Source organism: Nilaparvata lugens, chromosome 11 (genome assembly GCF_014356525.2).
Source record: "Nilaparvata lugens isolate BPH chromosome 11, ASM1435652v1, whole genome shotgun sequence".
NCBI classification, from domain to species: domain Eukaryota; kingdom Metazoa; phylum Arthropoda; class Insecta; order Hemiptera; family Delphacidae; genus Nilaparvata; species Nilaparvata lugens.
Window position 1 is genome coordinate 16,865,818 of NC_052514.1, and position 25,807 is coordinate 16,891,624.

The following is a 25,807-nucleotide window of genomic DNA, read 5'->3' on the forward strand; positions in this document are numbered from 1 at the left end:
GGTACCAACTTCTAGCTCTTTTGAATGTGTAGGAAGCTTATTATAAGCTCTTATACCGAACTCCTTAAAACAGTTCAATGTATTTGCATATTTGCACTGGTTCACTCTAAAAAGCGATTCAGAATTTCTAGTGTAATGGTTGTGAACGTTGCTATTTTTTTACAGAAATACTTGCTAAATCAATTTTTACATACATAAGACATTCAAGAATGTAAATAGCTGGTACTGTCAAAATCTTGAATTTCCTAAATAAATTTACACAGTGAAAACGACTATTCACATTAGCAATGACCCTTACTACTCGTTTCTGTAACACAAATAGTTTATTTACATTCGTATCATAACCCAGGCAACAACACCATAATACAAATGGGAATGAAGATATAAGCAAAATACACTGAAATTAAAACACTCTTATCAACAATGAACTTTAATCTATTTAACATAAAAATTCCCTTCGACAGTTTGCCACATAATATTTTGATGTGTAAGCCCCATTTTAAATTGCTTTGAACTGTAATACCGAGAAACTTTGCATTGTCAGGTTGTAATCTAAATCCAAATTCTAAAAGTTGAGTTTTGTTCCTATTAAGACACAATGAATTAGAAGCTGTCCAATCTTCAATTATTTCATTAACCGTATGTAAGCTACCAGAAAGACCATTATTTTTTATTTGAACAGCAAAATCATCAGCAAACACAAATGGTCTTACATTTTTACAACTGATTGCTGCAGGAAGATCATTAACATATATATAATGAAGAGGATAGGACCTAGTGTGGAACCCTGTGGAACACCTGATAACACTTCTAAATAATTATAAAAACAGCCATCATAAAAAACAGTTTGGAATCTATCACTCAAGTAAGAGGCAATTAAATTGGTTGACATGTCATCAAAACCATAGAACTTGAGCTTTTGTAATTAGATGGGATGAGATATTGTATCAAAAGCTCGGCTCATGTCATAGAAGCTGCCTAGTAGATTACACTTCTCATCAATAGAATAGATACAGTTTTCCATGAATTCAGATATAGCTGTATTTGTGCTTCTATTAGGTCTAAACCCAAATTGACTATTGGAGAACAGTGAGTTATTTTCAAAAAACTCAACAATCTGACAATACAAAATTTACCTCAAAGATTTTAGAAATAACTGGAATGATAGAAATCGGTCTAAAATTATTATACTCACTTGCAGAACCTTTCTTCAAAAGAGGAATTACTTTGACAATTTTTAAGCAATTAGGAAAAACGCCATCAAGAATACAATCATTAAACAGAGAGCACAGTACTTCACAAATATGGGGAGAAGCCAGTTTCAACAAGTAAGAATTCAAGCAATACACATTGCCGTGCTACCAATTTCTCCTAAATCGGTTGGATAGCATTTCACACCTATTAACCTAAGGATAGTTTTCGGCTCCAACGTAATAGATTCTTGGTAAACTATGAATGGATCTATCGCCTATGAATGAGAAATCCAGTTTTCAGAGCAAATGAACTTACTACACAAATACACAAAGAACAATATCTTACAAGCCTAAGCATCTAAAGTCACTACGAGCTAAATACTTATCCAGTTTATATAGTTGAAAAACAGTGGCTATTGGCTTGTATACACAATAAACAATATATAGACAAAATAGAACACTATAAACTGTTTAAAACTCAATTTAAAACATTAATAAATTCACTTAAACAGAAAAATATTCAGAGAGCACTAATTACAACACACATAGCCAGCCATAAGTTTTAGAGAGAGGGCACAGGAAAAGCCTAGCTACCAGGACCAGAGCAAAGCTTCTTCAGTGTCGATGTTACGGACACATCACCAAAAAAATTATAAATTACAAGTTTAGAATTCACATTTTATATTTGTTCTCAATAAAACTTTATTTTGAAACTGTTATTTTAAATTTTTATATATCATCTCTATTTAAATAGACCATTTATCTTTTCAATTCTGTCAACCCAGCCTCGGTGACACCATGGAATATGCAACACAATCATTTACGATAAATTCTCAGTCAAAAAGTTGTCCATAATCGATGACTCTGATATTTACTATAAAGTTTTATAGATCTCGAATTGAAGATTCAATTCCAATCGAGAAAAAATGTAATATTACAAATACCCCCCTCTTGACATAAAAAAATTTTACTGTTTGAAAATTGTTGAAATTAATTTTGAGAACAGTAACAATTTTTTCTATAAAAACATTACATGTCAACTATAATTGAAAATTATTATAAAAATTCATCAATAGCATTTGTTATATTATGTTTCCAAACAATATTTCAAAGTATCAAAATTACTTTTGATTTAGCTTTATAATTTAAAGGAAAATATCTCAACAGAAAGTTTAATATGTAAAGAATAGTTTTTTGAAATTGCACATAAATTTAATAGATAGAAAAATTCAATTTTTTATTGCAAAAAAAATTAGTATGTTGAATAAAAAAATTTTTTTTTAAATGAATTGATGAATTGTTACATTTAATTTTCACATAAAATTTCAATAAATCAAAAAATGTTCATTTCTTTCACTATTGACGCGGTTGATTTTATCGATGCACATTTTGGAAAACAGTCCATTAAGGCACTCAGTATGATTTTCAGTTAAGTGTGACTCCAGTGTGATGACGTTAGTGTTGGGCTGATCCGAATACTCCTAGTGTTGGGCTGATACTTGTAGTCGACTGATGCATATCAAACTCCATACAGGTGACATCTCAGTTAGCATTGCCTCATGCTTGTAGTAGACGGCTGCATACCAAACTCGATACAGAGTCACATAAATTTTGTATCATATTTGTAATTATACAATGTACATTTCAGGCTTGAAATGACAATGTAATTCGTTTTTTGGAAAAGAGATAGACGCTGCATACAGGATTAATTTAGGTGAGGATTAATTTAGGTAAGGTTTGGTTTTTTGATATTTTCAGCTTTCAAGGTTTAGAGTTCTGCATACAGGAATAATTTAGGAGAGGATTTTTGAATCAATTCTTTCATGATACTGTGACTGTTATTCTGAATTCAAAGTTGCGAACGTGAACATGGATGGCAATTACCTCCAGGTAATGTAGTAGTGTTGAAGTTTGAGATACAAGGTCAGCAATAAGCGTTGGCATTGTCATTGGCGTATGCTTTGGTGTCGGCATTGGCATCAGCATTGATATTGGCATTGGCATCAGCATTGGCGCAGGCATTGGCATCGGCGCAGGCATCGGCGTAGATTTTGGCATTGGCATCAGCATTGGCGCAGGCATTGGCATTGGTGCAGGCATTGGCATCGGCGCAGGCATCGGCGTAGATATTGACATCAGAGCAGATATTGGCGTAGTTATTGGTGTAGATATTAGTGTAGATATTGGTGTAGTTATTGGTATTGGTGTAGGCATCAGCGTAGATATTGGTGTAGATATTGACATCAGAGCCGATATTGGTGTAGGCATCAGCGTAGATATTGGTGTAGATATTGACATCAGAGCAGATATTGGCGTAGTTATTGGTGTAGGCATCAGCGTAGATATTGGTGTAGATATTGACATCAGAGCAGATATTGGCGTAGTTATTGGTGTAGGCATCAGCATAGATATTGGTGTAGATATTGACATCAGAGCAGATATTGGCGTAGTTATTGGTGTAGGCATCAGCGTAGATTTTGGCGTAGATATTGACATCAGAGCAGATATTGGCGTAGTTATTGGTGTAGGCATCAGCGTAGATATTGGTGTAGATATTGACATCAGAGCAGATATTGGCGTAGATGAGTCACACTAGTTCGAAAATCACCCAAATGTTCTTAACACTCTTCATGGCATTCACTTGTTGCCGATTTCGAGATTCACATGATAATTATTTCAATGTTAATGTCTGTGCTGTACCTGTTATCTTAAAATGCTTATAAACTAAAAGGAAAAATTTTGATTAGGCTATCAATACAATCTAATACACATGAAAATTATTTTTAAGTATATAATCAATATAAAATTGAAATTTGTTAACATCTTATTATACAGTCAGCAATACATAAATTGTGAAATATGGAGATATCAATTACAAATTTCAATAGAAAGAAAAAATAATTTCATTTCCATTTATTCATTGTTCAAATATTTTATAAAAAGCAAATTATTCAATATTATTAATCATCGTTTGTTGGATACTATAGTTTATTTCGACTTTTCAATGTTCTAAACACAAACTACATTTCATGACAAAACTTTACTATCAATCATTAATCATCATATCATCAAGAAATCATTCAAAACATCAATAATATTTTGCTTCAAAGGCAATCAATATTCATAAGTAATCTGCATCTATGGCAATCAACATTATTAATCAACACAAAAAATATTATCTCATTACTGCCTCTCTAAGTCATAACCTCTGTTATTCCTTCTTTAGGCAATAATGGGTTTCCATCTCAAAAAACAATCACATACCAGCAAAATTCTAATCAACAAACCCCACTAAAAATTCTACATACACTCCAGCATCCATTTCAAACGATAATCAATCATATCAAAATTTATAGAACAAACAGTTTTAAAATTTTGAAAAAGACATCAATTACAAAAACTTTAGAGAAATTTTAACCTTTAACTCATTTCAATTAATAATATAACAAGACATTTTTATTTAATGAAAACATTATTATTCAAGTTAACTTTCATTAATACATCTCATATATATGGCTACACAATTCATTAATACTTTCAAATTTTAAAGTTTATTTATTATAACAAAAGAATTTATACATAAGAATAGATTTCGGCATGTTCTAAATTGAACCATTTATTTTTTTAAATAATTTTATAATTTGAAGACTGTATAATAAATACAAACATTTCAAGATTACAATACAAAGATGATCAAGATGGATAATGGGTAAATAAGTTCCCTAAAAAATACAAGCAAGAGAAAAAGAAAATTGGGTAAATAAATTTCCTAAATAATACAAAGAAGAGAAAGATTAATTAGAGCCTATCCTACATGTCAGTACTGAACTTTCATAAGGAAGTATATTTAATAAAATATACTACTATGGAATTTTGTAAATTCCAAGTATGACTCTAATTTGTTATAATTGTGAGCTATCACTCCCACAAAAACAACTGGTGAAGGAAAAAATATGCTGACTATTGTGACTGGGTGGAGAGTTCCTAGATGTCTGTAAGGCAATGTGATAGCAGACTCTAGTATCGGAACACAAAAAAAAGTATGCAAAAGTTTTTACAAACATTTGATGTTGCAGTCTTAAAGTTTTTATATCGCAAACAAGTAGGTCAGATAATTGAGTCCAGCCATATATGTGGTTCACGCCCACACCTCTAAAAGAATCACACCTACTTGTCTACCAAAAATCCAAAGTATTGGACAGCAAAAAAAAAAAAAAAATGCAAAATGGGTTAAAAGCCCAGAAGAAAACTATAACCTAATTACATATGGCTTATGGCACGATATGCAATGAAAGATGAGAACATGGGACATAATTTGCTCTGAAAAACCTAATTACCTAATATGATACCTGAAAAAAAATAGACATGATTAAAATATATAATACATGATGAAAAAATATACCGCAAGCAAACAATTATTTACACTACAATGGATAGATTTTAGAAAAGTTAAGTTTTATCAACAATTTAAAGATTAGGAAAATAAGCTACTATTTTAACTTCCAAAATTATTTCAGAAAAAATACAGATTTAAATGACTATGGACAAGATTGGTTAAGATATGCATACCGGTAATAGAAGAAATTTACTGAACATTACACAAAGACAGGAAAGAATTGAAATTTGAAAAGATTAAGGGCCAAGAAAAATAGGCTACAGGAAAGAAAAAAGATACAATTATGGACTCTTACCATACGTAGTATTTACGGTCATTGCTATTCTGAATCCCGGCATGACACAGGATTCCTAATCATTGTGTGCTGGGGAATACCCTTTCATCATGTGATTCACTGTCATCATCTTGTAAATAAGCAACTTGAAACAACCTTTGAATACTAACACATCAATGGTGACTTTGTGTTTTGTTTTTTTCAAGAACATAATTTTATTCATGGGTTCATTTGTTTCAACAAAGCCATTTTGCTTACAAAAGTTAGTCATGTTCACTTGAGAATGCATTGCATACACCTTTTCAATTCTCAGTTGAAAGTTGAACTCATCAACTTGACTCAAAACAACATTCATTTTGTTTACATTGTTCCTAACCTCCACAGAAACCTGTCTCATGTAATCATTCACTTTGTTTATAGTTTTCCTAACCTTCAATGTAGCAATATTACTTTCATTACTGTTGACTTTCAATAAAGACAACTCCCTACCTACTACATTACTCACTTTTACTATCTCACTAGGATTTACTTTTCCAATAACAGTAACTAGGCCTACATTATCTGAAACTTGAACTAATTGATCTTGTATCTCAACACTACTATCATCCTGCTTCAATTTGTTTTCATCTTCATGATTATCACTCAATGTTTCATGTGCATCTTTCAATAGAAGGTTTATACTAACCTGCTCTAGTCTTATGCTACTACATTCTTGCTTCATATCATCAAACCTAGCACTTTGATCTTGTATCAGATTATCAATCTTAGCATTTAGCTCATCAAACCTAGCATTTTGCTTATCAAACCTAGCATTTTGATTTATAAACATTTGGTCTAACTTAGCATTTTGCTTATCAAACAGTTGTGTTAAGGCAGCTATCAACTCATCATCATTTTTAATATTTTTCATATTGTATGCCATTTTGCTAGTCTGCACAGATAATATATTCATTAGGACTTGATCTCTCTTGAACCGATTTCCCACTCAGCAGTATACCATTCATAAATTCATAACCTATCAAGATATCTATCCTACTAATAATTTTTCATAACCAGGGATTTCATGGTGTACCATTTGGGACATATTTATTTGTAATTCGGTCCCACCACAGGGGTAACATTTGCCGTGCTACCAATATCTCCTAAATCGGTTGGATAGCATTTCACACCTATTAACCTAAGGATAGTTTTCGGCTCCAACGTAATAGATTCTTGGTAAACTATGAATGGATCTATCGCCTATGAATGAGAAATCCAGTTTTCAGAGCAAATGAACTTATAATCTTCAGAAGAATTTTGGCAATATACTACACAAATACACAAAGAACAATATCTTACAAGCCTAAGCATCTAAAGTCACTACGAGCTAAATACTTATCCAGTTTATATAGTTGAAAAACAGTGGCTATTGGCTTGTATACACAATAAACAATATATAGACAAAATAGAACACTATAAACTGTTTAAAACTCAATTTAAAACATTAATAAATTCACGTAATCGATGACTCTGATATTTACTATAAAGTTTTATAGATCTCGAATTGAAGATTCGATTCCAATCGAGAAAAAATGTAATATTACAACATAATCAAGACAAGCACTATTCTTCAAGGATAGTATTACACTATGAACCTGCTCAACACTAGTAAGATGAAAAGAGAAAGAAGGTTTTGAAGAGTTTGGCATTGAATTTTTGTAATTGTGAAGATAATGAAAAACGTCATGGACAGGATCTGCTATTGAACGCAATTTTTCATCTACACTGTCAATAAAAAAATCATTGAAACCATCTGGTGTATGACTAGATATTTTATCACCTTTAGCTACTTCATTCCTATTCAAATTCTCTCTGACTACAATTCCCTTGGCTTGTTTTTAGCACGCAAAATACGATTATTATTGTAATCGAGTTTAGTCTTTTTTACCATTTTTCTAAAAGATCTTTTCAAGTGATTATATATGCTTTTATGAGTGGTAGAACCGGACATCTTATAGAGGTCGTACATAAGTAAACATTGCTCCTTAATATTTTTAATCTCTTCAGTGTACCAAAATAATTTTACTGGAGGACATTCTGCCACTTTCAACACATCTGATGGGAAGAGCTGCATCAGCAATACAAAGAAATTTATTGAAAAATCTGGTGTGGCGCACTCAAACAACTTTCCTTGCCATTATGAAAATTGATCAACTGACGGTAGTGTACACGCGCATCTCAAGTCTACTATTCTAAGATCTTAGCCAGCTGGTGACAGGACAATAACGCTGGAGACACACAAAGTCTGCTATCTCTTCATGGTGAATGATTTAATAGAATCTACAGTTGCCAACAGTTTGCAATTATTGAATAATCTTATTTTCTCGAATTTCGAGCTTATTTTCAATTTTATGTGAAAATGTTACTGAACATTAATCGTAGAGATTTTTATGCTCAATATTTTCCACTCGAAATTTTTTGTTTAAATTGTATCTGAAACCTGATAATTGAGAATCTAAAATCAAACTTTGCATAGATGGGGCGGAGCTCCTGAAATTTTTACAGATATGGGACTTGTGGCAGTTGATAGAGCTTATCGATGACTATTTCAGGTATAACTTTAATCAAAATCGTTGGAGCCGTTTTCGAGGAAATCGCGAAAAACCCTGTTTTTGACAAAATTTTCGCCATTTTAGCCGCCATCTTGAATCGCATTTGATCGAAATTGTTCGTGTCGGATCCTTATAGTGTTAGGGCCTTATGTTCCAAATTTCAAGTCATTCCATTAATTGGGAGATGAGATATCGTGTGTACCACACACACACACACACACACACACACACACACACACACACACACACACACACACCAATACCCAAAAACCACTTTTTTGGACTCAGGGGACCTTGAATCGTATAGAAATTTAGAAATTGGGGTACTTTAATTTTTTCGGAAAGCAATACCGGTACTTTCCTTACCTATGGTAATAGGGCAAGGAAAGTAAAAAGTGGGGAAATTTATCCTCAATACTATTGATTGCATAAACATCCAACCAATTAGTTCTTGATTGAAATTTAACAATATTAGAGTAATCAAGTGGTCTGATAATTCTTCTAGACTTATTATTACCTCTTAAATATTTTGAAGCTGTAGGATCAGTCACATCAAGTTGGCAGCTAAGCACTAGAGCAAAATGATCCGAGACATTCATCTATGATACTTGTATCCAAAATAGCGGCTGATTGAAGTTTTAGTTTTTAAGGAGATGAGGGGTTGTAACTCAAATATTTTAAATGTTAACACCCGATTGTGTGGTACATCATTTTAAAACAAGAAATATGACATCAATAAAGATAAAATATTGTTCTATGATACTTTTATACAAAATGGCGGCTGATTGAAGTTTTAGTTTATAGAGAAATAATTGATAAAGTTCAATCATCCGCAATTTTGGATAAAAGTATCATAGAATATTGATGTCATCTTTCTTGTTTTGGAAAGGCCTTTAAAATGATGTATCATACAATCGGGTGTTTGCATTCAAAATATTTGGGTTACAAAAAATATTTACAACCCCTCATTACTTTAAAAACTAAAATTTCAATCAGCCGCTATTTTGGATACAAATATCATAGGACATTTTTATCGATACCATCTTTCTTGTTTTAAAAAGGCCTTTAAAATTATGTACCACACAATAGGTGTTTACATTTAAAATATTCGACCTACAACCCCTAATTCACCCTTTTATAAGGGTTTGGAATTCAGTTGTACATCAAAAGGTAAAGTATTCGACCAATAACTTATCCTTGAAGTTACAGTATTATATTTACAACCGTCGCTAACTTATTGAAGGGTTCCCATACATATGACTCACTCTGTATAATATTGGTATATGAATAGATAGCCTAAATACGTATTATGTAGTTGTAGATCATTGCTGCTACCACATAAATCATGATAATCTGCAATGAACATTATTGTAGATCACAAAGATTATGTAGATCATTGCTATATTGTTTGCTATAATGGACATTATTATAGTACAATAAGGCATTCTTAGTTTTTCTCTCCTGATCTGTGTAGGGTATGTGTTTTTTAAATAGAATAAATAAATTTGAATAATAAGCCGTCATGGTTCTAACAAGCTTACACGCATGTATGTGTGATGAGCCTATATAGGTGAGATGACTCAGTGCGATGACACAGCTAGCTCTGGTACAGTTATTTTGGGTCGGTGTGAGCTTGTATGTTTGTTTATGTTGGTGTGTATTGTAACCTACACTTGTGTAACTGGTTAACGGTTCATCAGCCTCGACTGTAGTTGGGTTTGGAGCAAGGATAGTATATAGGATATAGTATATAGGTACGAAGGTACCTATTTACTAGCCTTGGGTTTGGAGGTGGAAGCTCTGCAGGTAGATTTGTGATGGTGGTCTCTCATATGCTGATGGTGTCGTCAGTCGGTTCCTGAGATGTCTTCGTCCCCAGTGATTAGGATCTCGCCTTCGAGACAGTCCTTGTCCTTGACTGCGCTAGTGATCTGTGCTGTTTTCATTCTACTTCCTGAGACATCCAGTGCTGCCAAATATGTGCCCAAGTGGAAAAAACAGGTCGGTAATCGTAGAACTTTCAGGTGTTTGACCGCATTCACAGTTTATTGATAACACTGTATCAATATTATTGATATATCTGTAATGTATTTACTAGCATGGGTACTTATTTTCATAAAATTTTTCTCCATTTAAACAATAAAAATAATATTGTTATTCACAAATAACAAGTGGTTTATAACACTGTATCAATATTATTGATATATCTGTAATGTATTTACTAGCATGGGTACTTATTTTCATAAAATTTTTCTCCATTTAAACAATAAAAATAATATTGTTATTCACAAATAACAAGTGGTTTATAATTATTATCAAAGTTGACAATATTTTAGAACTGATACCGCAGAGATCTGTAACAACCTCTTATTTTTTTGTTTTTTTTATTAAACGAAAAAGACTAAGAAATTGTTAAAAAATCACAGATTTATTGATACTTAGAAATTCTTAGATACTCTTGTTTTTATGATAATTAATAAAACAAATTAATGTTTTCATAATTTCTCAGAGTGCAACAGTTCAGAGAAGTTCAAAATGTCATAATATATTTTCAGCCAAATAGTGTGGTACTGGAAATATAACTTACGGTACCTAGTAAAACTATAACTGCTTAAAATTGCAATGAATCCTTTCTTCAAAAATATAGAGAAATATTGCAAATAATAACTTTAATCAACTACAGTACAATACAATAAATAATATCAAGCTCCGTTGATTTTTTTCAATCAAAATCGTTTTCTCACATGAAGGTAATAAATAAAATATTGTGCAAATCTGAACATATTGAGCCCAGTGCTCCCGCAAGTTATATTATTTTTTTTCAATTAGGAATGTGAGTTCTGAGTGAATAGTTCTTTGAATGGTTGAAAGTTCAGAGGATTTTAAAGCACCTACCAGTCGAAAAACTTTCGTTTTCTAGTGTTAATTGTGATCAATATATTTTTTATTCCATAATATATTATGTAATTCTCTATATTCCAGTGTATTTTTCTGTATCATTAAACTTATTGATATAAGAAGTATTATATAGAGTATTATATAGAAGTATTATATATAAGAAGTATTATAAGAATTATATAGAATTGTGATATCCCACCCTACTATTAATGAAGCTTATTTTCTTCAGGAGTGAAAATGTATTGTCGAAAATTTAAATGAGGATAGATAAAAAAGTAAGCACACCTTCCATGAAATACGAATTTTTCTTCACAAATAAAAGATTGTGTATTTTAAAATATTTTTAAGTGAGCATGTTAATCAACGTTTTACTTACACAGGAATTTTTGTTCACAAATGAAAGATTGTGTATTTTAAAATATTTTCAAATGAGCATGTTAATCAACGTTTTACTTACACAGGATATGGATTCACCATTTTCATAATAAAATGTATGTAATAATACAAGAGATATAATGTTGAAATGAAATAAAAATCATCAATTACCATTTTTATATTTGATATTAGCAGGTAACTCGTACTCTGCAAGGATCTAATCAGAAACTTGATTCACTGAGATCTTGAAGAATTTGAAATAGACCTATTACCATCCTCGGTAAATCAAGAATCGATATGCAAAATTTCAAGTTATTCATTCCAGTAGTTCAGACGTGATTATGCGTCATTCGTGAATTTCCTAGGTACGGTATGTATTATAGACTTAAATTTGTAAAATGAAAGAGTGTTCGATAATTTTCATTTCATAATAATTAAGTACCCCTAAAAAGAAAAAGTGAAGTAGGTACCTGTATAATAATTTAGTAGAAATAAAATAATAGTCTTATAAATGAATAGATGTGAACCTCGAGAAGTTTCAAGTCCATCAGGAAAGCCCGTCCTCTGATATCTTTCCAACAAGCAATTAGCACTGACCGCTAATGTATGGGAGTGGAGGAGCGCGCTATAGTGATTGATCTCATGCTCCACAAAAGAAAAGAAAGATCTCACTTTTCGGAAGGATCACTGGTCCGGTTTAACTAGAATGCGCCAAGAATGAGAATGGCGCCTTACTTACACAAAGAAGAGAGCTAAATAAATATATAACACACACAACAAGATACTCTCTCTCCTTAAAATATTGTTGTTTACTCTTTCACACACCACAGACGCACGTATTCTGCTGGTACCGCGTCAATAGCAGCATACATACGTTTAGATTCACTTAAAACTATCAGCTTTAGTTGAATGGAAGTTTTGGAGTTATGACTGTTACAAGAGGTGTCCCACAACAACCTCACTACAGCTGCTTTCAATGTTTCTATTTTACCGTTATCCGGACCCAGAATACGTAGCACAGTTCATTTATGCCAAGTTTATTATTATAGAGAACTAGCTGAGAGATGCACTTGTTTGCTATTGGCTGATGACTGCTCGATGTATTACTTGCTTAAACGGGGAAAGTAGAGACGGCATGTTACTGACGGCCAGTGCTTCTCATAAGGTCACTTTACAGAGGAGTGATACAAATATACCATCCTTCTCTGTGGTCACTTTCCATCATCAATCTAACAAGATAAAAATCACTGGCCGCCAGTAGCTTGGCGTCTCTACTTTCCTCATCTATAAGCAGCTACAGCTTCAATGTTTTATTCTATTCCTTCTTGAAAAAAAAATGTGTGAGAGAAACATTGCTCAACCCACTATTTGAAAAGTGTCATCACCTAAATTTGGAAGAGAAAATAACACTAGGATTGCCTTAGTATTTTATTTACCAATTTGTTCACATCAGTGTTGTTTGTTGTTACATGAATAAATAAATAAAAATAGAAGCTAAAGCCCCTTGCCCGTGGGTCTACTATAAATTTTATTATATTTGAATTACAAGATTTTTTATAATATTTTAACCGTTGTAAATGATGTCATCGAACGGAAGCAATGCTACAAGAATCAATGAAAATAAATCGAACAACAATACGTTGGCGTCATTTAACGTCGGTTAAATCTTACAGAAGCAACCGGGAATGCATGCAATTCTCAGTGAGAGTGCATGCAAATGATGAATGTTCTCTCCTTATGTGTGAAACCATGAGAGAAAATTAAGAGAATCTCTGTGATAATAAGCAGATGACGATTCATTCACTCCTTATGTGAGAAAATTAAGATAATCTCTGTAATAAGCAGATGCGACTTTATTCAGAATAATAACGTGTGTATTGCACAATAAAATAAGCCATGTTATTCAATAATCTACGGTATTGTAATGTAAAATAAAACAATATTAAACTTCTATCACAGTATATGGTACTCAAGAATGACTAGATATTAAAGTTCATCTTTGATGCGCAGCTTATGTAGGCTAAATCAAAGAAGAGTGGATTCTATAGTGATGTGTTACAGTGTAGGGCCAAGTGGTCCCAACAAAGCTGCAAATCAAAAATTGGGCTCCAACATTTCCACAAAATTCCTTTGTCAATTGATCTATTGTTGCAAAACTGAAAAGTTTGCCAAAGCACATCTTTTAAATTAGGTACCTACTGTACGGTATTTAATTCAAAAGTAGCCTACTCTATTCTTCGCTCATTTTATTTATTTTACACAACAATATTATATTTCGAGTAGTAAGTACCTAATAAAAGAAAATACTTTTTTGTTTTTCATAATGTAAATAAGAATGAAATAATTTTTCTATTCCATTGTAACAGAGATTGATATTTAGGAATTCTTTTGTAGACATATATTGATCAAATTACAAAAAATCATATGATATGAAAAATAATGTTGACAAATACTTTCAGTTTTCAATTAATTCATAAGTTGAATGAAGATGAATCAATTTGCACGCATCAAATCTATTCTATGATTAATGTTATTAGTACAGTACACCTAGTAGATTTGAATATTGCTCTTTATATTGAGGTCCTTGGAATTGATAACTGTTATTAAATTTATAGGGCTCTACAAGCAGTAGTAGGCCTAGGCATATCTCTTGACAAAAGTTCTTGTTCTCAAATCTAAGGATGTGTTCGATGGATCTATGCGGTTGCGGTGGGTGTGCTGATGTTTATAGTTTGTTAAAAGATTCCCTGACATTTGATACTCAGAGGACTTCCTTCTATAAACTAGGACCTGAGCTCATTGGCAGAAAAGTATTCAATGCATTATCTGTTCAACTGAGGGTTTGTTCGAATTTCCAAAAAAAAGGAAAAGAGAATGCGTAACTCATGCAATAATGTTGTTACAGCCGGCAAAGTAGCCTCTTCAATCTTCAATGCAGGCTACTGTATTGAATCTTTTAATATTTTCAATAAACATAAATATGATAATTAACATTTATTAAAACAAGTATTTTCTCTAATTGCACAAAACCAAAAAACTCAGCAAGTTTCAACACCTCAAAGCTCGTTAAAGATGTATGTTGAGCAGGAAAATATTGTTTTTCTTCATGAAAGGAGTTTTATAAATCACAAAAAAAAATCTTTAACAACTCTTGGACTACCGTACAGTATTTCCAATAATTTGAACTTCTAGAAATATACGATATAAATTCTTCTGGTGATTTTGCAATTTAAAAAAAAAATCCTGTGGCTGAAAAGTAGGTACCGTAGGCCCACTCTATATATTAAGTACCAGTAACTTATATAAAATACTTTTTAAATAATTGATTAATCATATCAATGAATACAATTCGATCAATTTATGTAATTTGTGAGTGATTAACTCTTGTTCTGTGGCTTGTGCTGTAGTTTTGTAAGTGAATTACATTATATTCATGTGAGATTATTGAAACGGAATAACAATAACTGGAACTCTAATTGGTTTGGGTGACGGGTGAACATGAAAATTTGAAATCTTTGTACCGTATTTAATTTCGACTCCTATCACAATATTACACTAATTCTTGTAAACTATAAATTACTGTGATAGTGTGAAATATCAACTTCCACTACTACACAGGAAGTTGATTTATATAATAGAAGAAGTTGAAAATACAAACAGGAATAAAACATGTCCACTTTCTTGAGTATATAAAAATAAATGTTAAAAGGGATTGTAGGGTAGACCTACTTAGATTGTGAAACACTAGAATATTATTTTCCAAAAATATCATGTATTTATTGAGAAGTTGCATAGCCAACCCACATATGACACTGAGTCTGAGACTGCTGAGGATGACACCAATGAGGCGTTGAAACATGTATGTAATTTTTCGATAAATTCATGATATTTCTTGACAATATACTAGTGTTGCATTGTAGATAAATATCACACTATTTTCAATTTCAATTTCAATTTCAATTTATTTTCCTTTACACACATACATAAAATACAAGTAATATTAAATCACAACAAGAATAAACAACTAGCAAAATTAGTACAAAAAAAAACAAAAATGTCCGTACAAGATGCTAATTCAGAATTTGGTGTAAAGGGGTGGGATTGAAGCTCTTCCAACTATGGTTACCCATGTACTAGGAAGGCTTTCAATCCTTGAGAGGGAAAATAAAGGATTAGGAAAAAAGGTGAGGTGGGATGATAGGATAGTTAATTTAATAAAGAAAAATAAATAAAAAGGTCCACACTAGATTGGTAAGTGAGCACACAAAAACACTAAGTTCCTCTTTTACTTTGTTTAATTTACAGGTAGAAAAAATAGTTCGTTTTAATCCAAATACTAATATCATGCTTTATTTTTTTAGTCAATTTTGCGCAGCAGATATATTCTTCAGGAATTTTATTTATCAATTTAGTGCTTAAATATATAAGTTGTCTTCTGATGGTTTCAATGTTTGTATTGTACATAAGATACTTATTTGAGGAGGGTCTCAGATTGTACAGGTTATTGATTGTGTTATTTGTGCAAGGAAAATTAGCTTTATGTTTGATTATATATTTCGCTACATTTATTACGTACAACTGCCTAACTGTTAACACATTAAACTCTTTGAAAGTCAAGTCGGTTGGGTAAAGTCTGGGTTTATTTAAAATTGTTTTGATTATTGATTTTTGAATTATGAAAAGCTCTTCTAAGTGAGAATTATAACAGCCCCCCCATACGGATATACCATACTGAATTATGGACTGGACCAGTGCAAAGTAAACCATTTTTAGATGTTTTGAGTTCAGAATTTTTTTTGCTTCGTAGAATTTATAGGATAGATATCTCATTCTTCTGCAAATAAATTTTATGTGTATGTCCCACTTCAAATTTTCATCTATTTGGACACCTAGATATTTGGTACTTTTGACTCTTTTTATAGTAGGGCAGGTGCAGTTATTATTGCAGTTTGAGTGGAGTTTCAGATTTAAATTCTCATCAGGTTTACCAGTTGTATTGAATGCGAAGGTGATGTAATTAGTTTTTTCAATGTTCAGGCTCAGGGTGTTTCTGTCCAACCAATTTTTTATGAGCAAACAGTTCTGTTCTGCAATTTCATGTACCCCAGTCCAAGATTCCCCATGGAAAATAGCTGCAGTGTCATCTGCGAATGATATAGTTGTGGCGTTTTTTAATTTCAGCTTTAATAAGTCATTGACATATAATATAAAGAGGATTGGTGATAGTACCGTTCCCTGAGGCAAACCGTAGGAGGTCATTTTGGAGACATCAGTAAGTCCGTCGATTGTTAAAGACTGGGTTCTATCTCTCAAGTAGCTCTTTATGAGTTCTAGAAATATTCCCCTAAAGCCATATCTTTCGAGTTTATTGTAAAGAAAACTATGTGGTATAGTATCAAAGGCTTTTTTAATATCCAGGAAAACTGCTATAGATTTGTCATTGGAATTCAAGTTTTGTGAAACAGTATTAGAAAATTCAATTAACGCATCTTCGGTACTTTTCGCAGTCTGGAATCCAAATTGATTCTTATCTATTATTTTATGCTTGTTCAAATACACAACTAATCTCTTCTTTATAATTTTCTCCATGATTTTTGCTAGATTACTAATAAGGCTGATTGGTCTGTAGTTACTTGGGTCCAAGGGATCTCCTTGCTTGAATAAAGGTTTTATCTTGGCGGTTTTGAAATGTTTAGGGAAGTAGCCTTGTTCAAAGCATTTGTTGAAAATCACGGAAAGCGGCTGTGAAATAGTGTGGCTTATATGTTTGAGTACTTTGTTATTGAGATTATCCAAGCCTGGGGTGCAGTTATTTTTCAGCTCTTTTATTGTCGCTTGAACTTCATTGAAGTTTGTCGGTCTCATAAAGAAGGAATTCGGTAGAGGAGTTTCAATTACATCGTTGTTGAAATTGAAATTTGGAGAGCTTGTGGGATCATTGTTTATAGTTTTAGCCTGTCTCTCCCCAACATTGGTGAAAAAGTCATTCAACCTCTTGGCATCAACTCCAATTTTACAACACTCTTTCTTCCCCTCCCCGATAGCCTCATTAATACACCTCCAAAGCTTTGAACTATTGGTGTTACATTGTTCTATTTTATCCCTATAATAGTTATCCTTCGCCTCACTTATGAGTCTATTCAATGTATTACGATAAACTCTGTATGTATTTATCGAATCAGCATCTGCAGGGCCTTTTCTTATTTTATCATGCATTTTATCCCGTATAATAATTGATCTGGTTGAAATTTGCATGGAGGCTACGGATATTAGTTGAAAAAATATTTAAAAATTCAACATTTTTTCCATTTATGGAAGGAACAAAATTAATGTAGTCATCGATTTCTGGAGTGAAGTTATCAGTTTCCAGTGATGTAAGGATTTCATCGATATCAGCCATGATCAATTTTGTTAGTATTAGCTTCTCCTTTCAACAACCTTTCTCGATTCCATGACAAAAGCTCTTCTCCTGTCCTGTCCTTCACTCTATCAATTATGTCCTGAACTGCATCATTGTAGCCTGTTGTTAGATACCTGAAACTTTCTGTATGCCTGGATATTGCAACAATAGCATGCGGCACACTGTTATAAATTGTATTGTCTCTTGTGTCAATTCTCACTAATACTACATCCTTTGATGTGAGCCCCTGTGCTTCGTGAATTGTGTTAATTCTTTGAGACTTATATTTTTTCATTGAATTACTTAGAATTTGTTTCTCTTTTTGCGTAAATGTCAGTATCAGAGTATCTTCCTTTAGCTGATGAGTTTCGCCGTTTTTTAAAGTTGGAAGTATAGATTTTATTTGGGGGTTTTTTGTGCTGATTTCGTGGTAGAATGATTGAAGGGCAAAACAGACATCTACAGGACACCGCTTAGTCATTGTTATATATTCCTCAGGCTCACAGAAATCTGAAATTTTGTTCCACTTGGTAACTACTGGAGATCTTTCTATGTAAGGTTTTGGAGTCACCTACTACTATAATTTCCGTTGCTCCACTCAATTCTGCAATAAATCCGATGTATCCCGCATGCATCATTAGTCCCTCATCAATGTAAACTTTTTCATATTTTTTGCCCGAATTATTAATTATGTAGGATGCTACTGTTCTATAATCTAATTTAAGCTGGATAGATAAGTTCTCTTTTGTGTAACGTCTTGAGACTGATTCTCTTATATCTTTAATGCTTGCTCTAGTTTGAGTTAATACTAGATCTTTTCCTGGCGTGTGTTCTCTTATGATATATGTAGATTTTCCACAGCCAGGTACTCCTTCTATCCAACTGACTTGTGGGAATAGAGGCTTGTTGATGTGTATTTTATTTATTTTAGTTATTAGCTCGCCATCCAGCATAAGTTCTGTATCTTTAGTGACTAATATGTATTTTTCAGTGGTTTTGAACTTATTTTCGGCTTCTAGGAATTCAACATATTTGCCTCCTTCTTCTAGACTATACCCCATTCTGTAAAAAGTGTTTGTTTTGAATAAAAATTTCTTCATATCATTATCAAATATGTTCATATTTTTTCTCTTCACAGCATCAATTGTTTTGTTCGTTACGTCTTTGTATATACTATTGAGAACTTCTTTATATATTTTAGCATTTTCAGCATCCGCCTTTTCAAGGAGATTACGCAGGTCTATCATTGTATTAATATATCTTTCGTACTTTGACATACCCTCAAATAACCAGCAGGATACTCAGTATCGCTGTTATTAAATTGACTGGGTATTTCCAAGTAATCAATATTTCTAATCCCTTGATTATAAAATACAAAGCGAAGGGCTTCATTTTCAAGGACAGAACTCAGCATACTTATTGACGGTATATTATCTTGAATTGAATAGTTAAAAATATCAATTCCTATTACTAAAGGGTAATTATCCAAACTCCACCTGTTAAGTAGAGCAAGCATATTATTAAATCTTAGTTGAGCTTGTTTGCTTGTTTCTACAATGAATACAGGACAGTGAGATTCTACAGAAAAGGCCTTAACATATTTTACCTCAGTGTTAGGAAGTTGTAACCATTCGTTAAAATCAATTTTGGAGCATTGTAAGAATTTTGAAAGCCCCTTAGATAACATCATGCTGTCTCCTTCTTTACATGCAAACGAGATAACTAAATCTACATATTCACCATAATTATAAACAAGATTGATTCTACTTTTTGGGGTTTTAACAGTCATGTTGAACATTTTAAATGTATCTAGTGTTTCACATATATTCTTATTGGTAATATTATTTTGTGTAACAATAGAAACTTTATCCTGTTTACTGAAGTGTTGCAAGGCACCGAGAAAAATCTTTTTAATACCCATAGTCGGTCTTTTCAACAACCTTCCTCAGCGCCTTTTCATACTCCGGACAGTTTTTGTCACTTACTTTGTGGTTAGCTGGATTGTTACGTTTTTTACAGTTTATACATAGGTACTGGTTGTTTATTTAGATTTGGACACGACTTGATATCATGATTGGTCTCTGCACAGTGGCTGCATGTGTTGTGTTCCTGGGAACAGAAACGTCCGATGTGGCCAAGTCCATTGCATTTGAAACACCTACTTACTGATACAAAGTCTTTTACATTGCTTGATGACCAGTCTATAAATACTCTTCTCATATTTTTTAATTTATTTCTAATATCTGCTGCGCATTCTACAACCCAGTTAACCTGCTTCCTATCTTTTGGGCCTATCTTGAAAATTGGTTTAAAAGAATTTCTGAATTTCTCAAGTGAAATATAATCTTGAAAGTTCCTATTGAAAATATCGCTAACTATTTCTTCTTGACTCCACTCGGCAGGGACATTGTATATTACCAATTTAGGTTTAATTTTAGGTGGCTCACTTACCTCGAATTTAGCATCTTGTAGCGTAGAATCGCTAAAAATTTTATTTTTATCTACACTAGAGTCCATCACAAGAAGTACTCCTCCGCCATTCACATTGATTGCTTTTTTAACTTTCAAAGAGTTCTCGATAGACATAGTTTTTTTAATAACTTTTTTCAGGTTCTCGCTGGTCTGTTTTTCCGTTCCCTGGATCTCCTTCGGCTTTATTAGGATAGTCTTATCCTTAGGAACCGGCCGGCTCCTCTGCTCACTGGATTTCTCCTTTGTTTCTCCTGGCTTCTTTTCTTCTTTCTTCTTGGGTAGTTGGACCATCTCGGCGTAGCTAGGCTTCTTGATTGGAGTTGAAACTATCAGACTTGATGAAAGCTTCTCAATTTGTTTTTCAATCAAGTCTTTCATCTACCTTTGTATTTTGCGCGTTTCCCTCACTGCTCACTTCGGTTTTCCCTGCGATTACTGCAAGATTCTCACAAAGCACAAGAAATTCTTTATAGTCTGCTTGACATATTTTTTTCTTATCATACAGCTTTGTGCCCCAATCTTCAAAAGATGCCTTCAGAGTCCAAAGTTGGTTAACCAAATTATTATCTTTATTGGGCTCCATTGATTTTTGAGGATTATCACTTTCACGTCTAGTATTTTCACTTTCCTCAAACTCCGATGCTAGAAACTGAGAAAGTTTTTCTGGCGATCCCATTTCATATCGAATTTACAGTATTTAACGTTGTACACAGTTCAATGCTCTGACCTGATTATCACTACTGACGAAATTTTTGTACACTCACACAAAAAATTTGCTGACTACACTAAACTACGACGAACAATTAAAACGATGTTCTCTCTACGACTTCTGAATTGCTACTATATCTTATCAAAATCAGTATCTGAAGGTACTTTTGATTATCAACTCTCATAGAAATTAAAATATATTACAAATATAAATCCAAATTAAGTTGTCTGTGCAGATCAATTAATCATGTGGAATCGTATGTTTCAGGCATGCGAGGTGCCGACTTCGCAGAACGAGCAGAGTCATTACACGTGTGATGACAACGGCGACGTGAAATGCCTGCCCGGATGGCAGGGGGACCTGTGCGATGTGCCCATTTGTCGCAAGGGCTGCGACCCCCTGCAGGGGTACTGCAAACGACCCGGAGAGTGCCGCTGCAAGCTAGGTATCAGCTGCAACATATTTATCAAATTAATACATAGATTAATAAATAAAATTTCTGATAAAGTATTTTAATATTAGGGCTATTTGAACTGTTTAATTATTGTTGTGATTGAATAAAGAAGTATAAATAGGGTATTACGGTAGTGATTTCTACTATAAAATATCATTAATTCAATTATTATTATTTAGCATATGCACAAATTAGAAGGAATTCTACTTTCTTCTCTGTTGCGTATGGCAGATACACAACAAATTAATATGTAGCTCATGAGTCTCAAATGCCTAGATATACACTGTATATTTCCAAATTCTTTGAGATGTTAGAATAGAATAGAAAAGAATATTTTTATTTGTCCAAGAACAATTACACAATTGCATGAGACATTGTCAAGATAGTTATAATACATTACAATTACATCTTAATATATTTCTGTACAATATAAGTCATAATAACATCAAAGTATACATTTTTTAAAAGTCATAATACATTCAAATATTCACTTCTCATAGTACTCTTTCAAGCTGTAAAAGGGATTTTTGACTAGAAAATTGTAAAGTGCATCTTAGATGCTTAGCATAAATAATGAAGAGCATAATAGATGCTTATAAAATAACTTTCAGGTACATGGTATTTCAAAGTCTTTAACAAATAAATAACCTTTGAAAGCTTACTACATACTGAATCTATGTGGTCACTCCATGTCAAATGATTGTCAATCTGAACCCCCAGTAATTTAATTTTTCTCACATATTTTTCTGGGAACTTGGATCTGGTATTCAATGAATAAATGGCCTCTTGTGTTTTTGACTCATTGATGACAAAACTATTAGCTTTGAACCATATGACAGCTTGATTTAAGGTTTCATTGGCAATCCTGTTTAGAGTTTGTAAATCTCTTTCAACAGAAAGAAAAGTTGTATCATCTGCGAACATGATTGTTTTTGAAGACGTTATACTATTAGGAAGATCATTGACCATCACTAGAAACAACAGTGGCCCCAGTACTGAACCCTGAGGCACACCAAACTTGACATAGGAAGCAGATGATTTGTTTCCATTCACATCAACTATTTGCGATCTGTTATCCAGATATGACTTGAAAAAATTGAGACACTCTCCACGTATTCCCAAGTGATTTAATTTTTGAAATAGAATTGAGTGATCTACACAGTCGAACGCTTTACTTAAATCGCATGCTGTAATTTGAGCCACACACTTATCCTCAAAAGCCTGTATTATATCATCGATAATAGTTAAAACTGCTCCTGTAGTATTTTTGCCTACTCTATAGCCGAACTGGGAACTACTTATCAAATTGAGACTGTCAAAGTAGGTACAGATTTGGGTCTTCACAATTTGTTCAAAAATTTTGCCAAAAATTGGAACTATTGAGATTGGACGATAGCATTTAGGTAATAACCTATCCCCACTTTTTTGAACAATGGTACCAGTCTTGAGATTTTCAACTTTGTTGGAAAAACTCCCTGTCTCAAGCACATATTGATGCAATAAGTAATTGGTACAACAATAGACTCACACACACACTTCAAAACCTGGTTGGAAATGTCAAATATGTCTTTGCTCTTTGAATTTTTCATATTTTTTATAACTTTGTAAACGTCCGCACAAGAAACATCCCTCCATTTGAAATTGTTGTGTGGAGAAGGCAGGCGCTCCATGAAGTCCTTAGCTGTCAACTGAGGTCGCTCAATGCTGTCTCTTGCATCCTGGACTGATGAGAGGTAGTAGTTGTTGAACTCCTCTGGTGGAATCTCGATGCTTTGTGACTTGAAACCTCCATTCCTCACTTTGTTAACAAGGGTCCATGCAGCTTTTGACTTGTTGTCAGATTTTTCAATGTAGCCAGCATTATGATTGAGCTTTGCCTTATTCAGTTCATCCTTATAGATTTTTTTACTTTTTTCGTATGCCAATTGTGATTCATTTCTTTTATTTAGTAGGAAAATAGTTCTGAAAGCCATCATAGTATTCTTCAATTCAGCCAATTCTGTGGTGTACCAATTTGATTTTTTTCCAGTTTTCCGTGTCTTCTTACTTTCTTTTATAGGTATATTTGGGCATATTTCGTTGAATATTTTGTAGAAGACTTCAAAGAAATGATCAAAAGCAGATTGGGCCTCCTTTATACCCTCAAATATTTTCCTCCAATCCACCAACATCAATCTATTCTTCAACCTATCAAGCCTTTTTAGTGATACATTTCTTGCAAACTTTTTCAATGAAGGCACCTTATCATTCATTGAATTATTTGAAAATGTCAAGTGGATACCAGAGTGGTCTGAAAAATTGAAATTCAGTATTTTCAAATGAATGTCTTGTTTGTCGACTGTGGTGATGACATTATCCAGACATGCTTTCTCTCGTGTAGGCAACATATTCAAGTAATCCATGTTAAATTCGCTTAGGAGGTTTTTGAACTTCTGCACACTGGATTGTTCTGTTGCTACATCAAAATGAGCATTGTAGTCCCCGCCAATAAATATTTCTTTCTTAGGTAGAAAAGGAGATGCTCCAACTTTTCCATAAAAAGAATAGGGTCTCCTGATGGTGATCTGTATATGCTCACTAAGATCACTTTGTACTCCTTCAGGTGAACAGCTGCTGCTTCAAATGTAAGTTCCTCGCATATCCAAGCTAAGTCAATCTCTTCATAGTTTAAATTATGTTTCAAGTACACCGCTACTCCTCCTCTTGAGTGATCTTTTCTGCAGTAACTTGAAGACAGAAGACATGGACGTAGTTTATATCAATCACCTCATATCTCAAAGCATCATTCCGCTTCCAGTGCTCACTAAAACACATTACACTGAAATCGTGCTGATCAGCCAAGTGGGAAAGAATGTTCAATTTTCCTGAGATTCCTTGTAAATTCAAAAAAAGAACTCTTTGCTGGTAGTCAGCATTCTCATCCAGAGCTGCATTAGTTTGTAACGGGCTACTAGAATCTGGCTCTGATAGCGATGCATTATTACCTATCACTTCACGTCTAAAAAATGTTTCCCATGTAAAGGAATAGCCTGCTCAGAAACACAGTTCTTTTGTACTCCTGATGAAAAACTGTCTACAAAGTTTATTATCTTCTGTGAAATTATTTTTTCCCAATATAGTTAAGATGGAGCCCATGAGTTGTATGAAACCGTCTGCCTACATTACTCACATCCAGGAATTGACAATTATTGAAATATTTACACAGTTTAGCAATCTCCGTATTAACCCTCTTTACCTCTTGATTGATGCATGACCAATCTGCCAAGTCGTGACGATGGGGTACAGAACAAACAATGACTTTCGATTGTCGAAGTTCTTGTAGTTTTTTCCGCAAATTTATCAAAAAATCCTTCGTTTCATTCCTACCAACATCGTTTGTTCCACCCAGCAACACTACACAGTCGTCTGATCGAATATCAGCACAATTGTCTGGTCCTACATACTCAAATTTAGCTCCAGATTTGATGGTCGAAACAACTGAATAGTCACTAATCTTACTGATAATATTGTTCAAATTTCGTCCATGACTGTCTGCAAATAAATGGATTCTTCCAAAACTTCTTTTCCGTTGTTCGTGAGATTTAGTAGTGTTTTCAACCTTTTTTTCAGTCAAATGTATTCTAGGAATGTGTTTCACCCCTCTGTTCCCATTCAAAACATCACTGTTACTGTTCAATGAGTCATTATGTTCTGAATACTCATCCAAGCAGGAGAATCTATTGTTTGTCATTACAGGAGAGGAAAAATTTGATTTATTCAATTGTTGAGGTGACATTCCACTATATCTCATTGAATTATTTCTCTTTGAAGAAGTCGTTATCCATTGCTCATTTTTAGATTTTAAAATATCGAGTTCCGTCTGTATTTTATTTATTTTTTCTTCTTTTTTTAGACATACTTCACTCAAGTTGCTTTTCTGTTTACTGAGTTCATCATAAGCTTGCTTGAACTCTTTCATTTCTGATTGCATGAACTGAATAGTCTTACTTAGGTTATCTATTTCCTTTCTGAGCTCACCATTGGAAATATGTAGTTCACATTTTCC

The 25,807-nt window shown here is 33.0% G+C and overlaps 1 protein-coding gene across 1 annotated transcript in view; it reads left to right on the top strand.

Moving 5' to 3' along the window:
- Nucleotides 1–10,244: 10,244 nt before the first annotated feature.
- Nucleotides 10,245–25,807, top strand: part of LOC111060217 (neurogenic locus protein delta-like) — a 28,672-nt gene continuing 13,109 nt past the window's right edge. Inside the window, exons 1-2 of the mRNA XM_022347870.2 lie at nucleotides 10,245–10,455; nucleotides 21,576–21,753. Coding sequence (XP_022203562.1) covers nucleotides 10,318–10,455; nucleotides 21,576–21,753 — 316 coding nt within the window. The 5' untranslated portion in view covers nucleotides 10,245–10,317. The remainder of the gene's footprint in view (nucleotides 10,456–21,575; nucleotides 21,754–25,807) is intronic.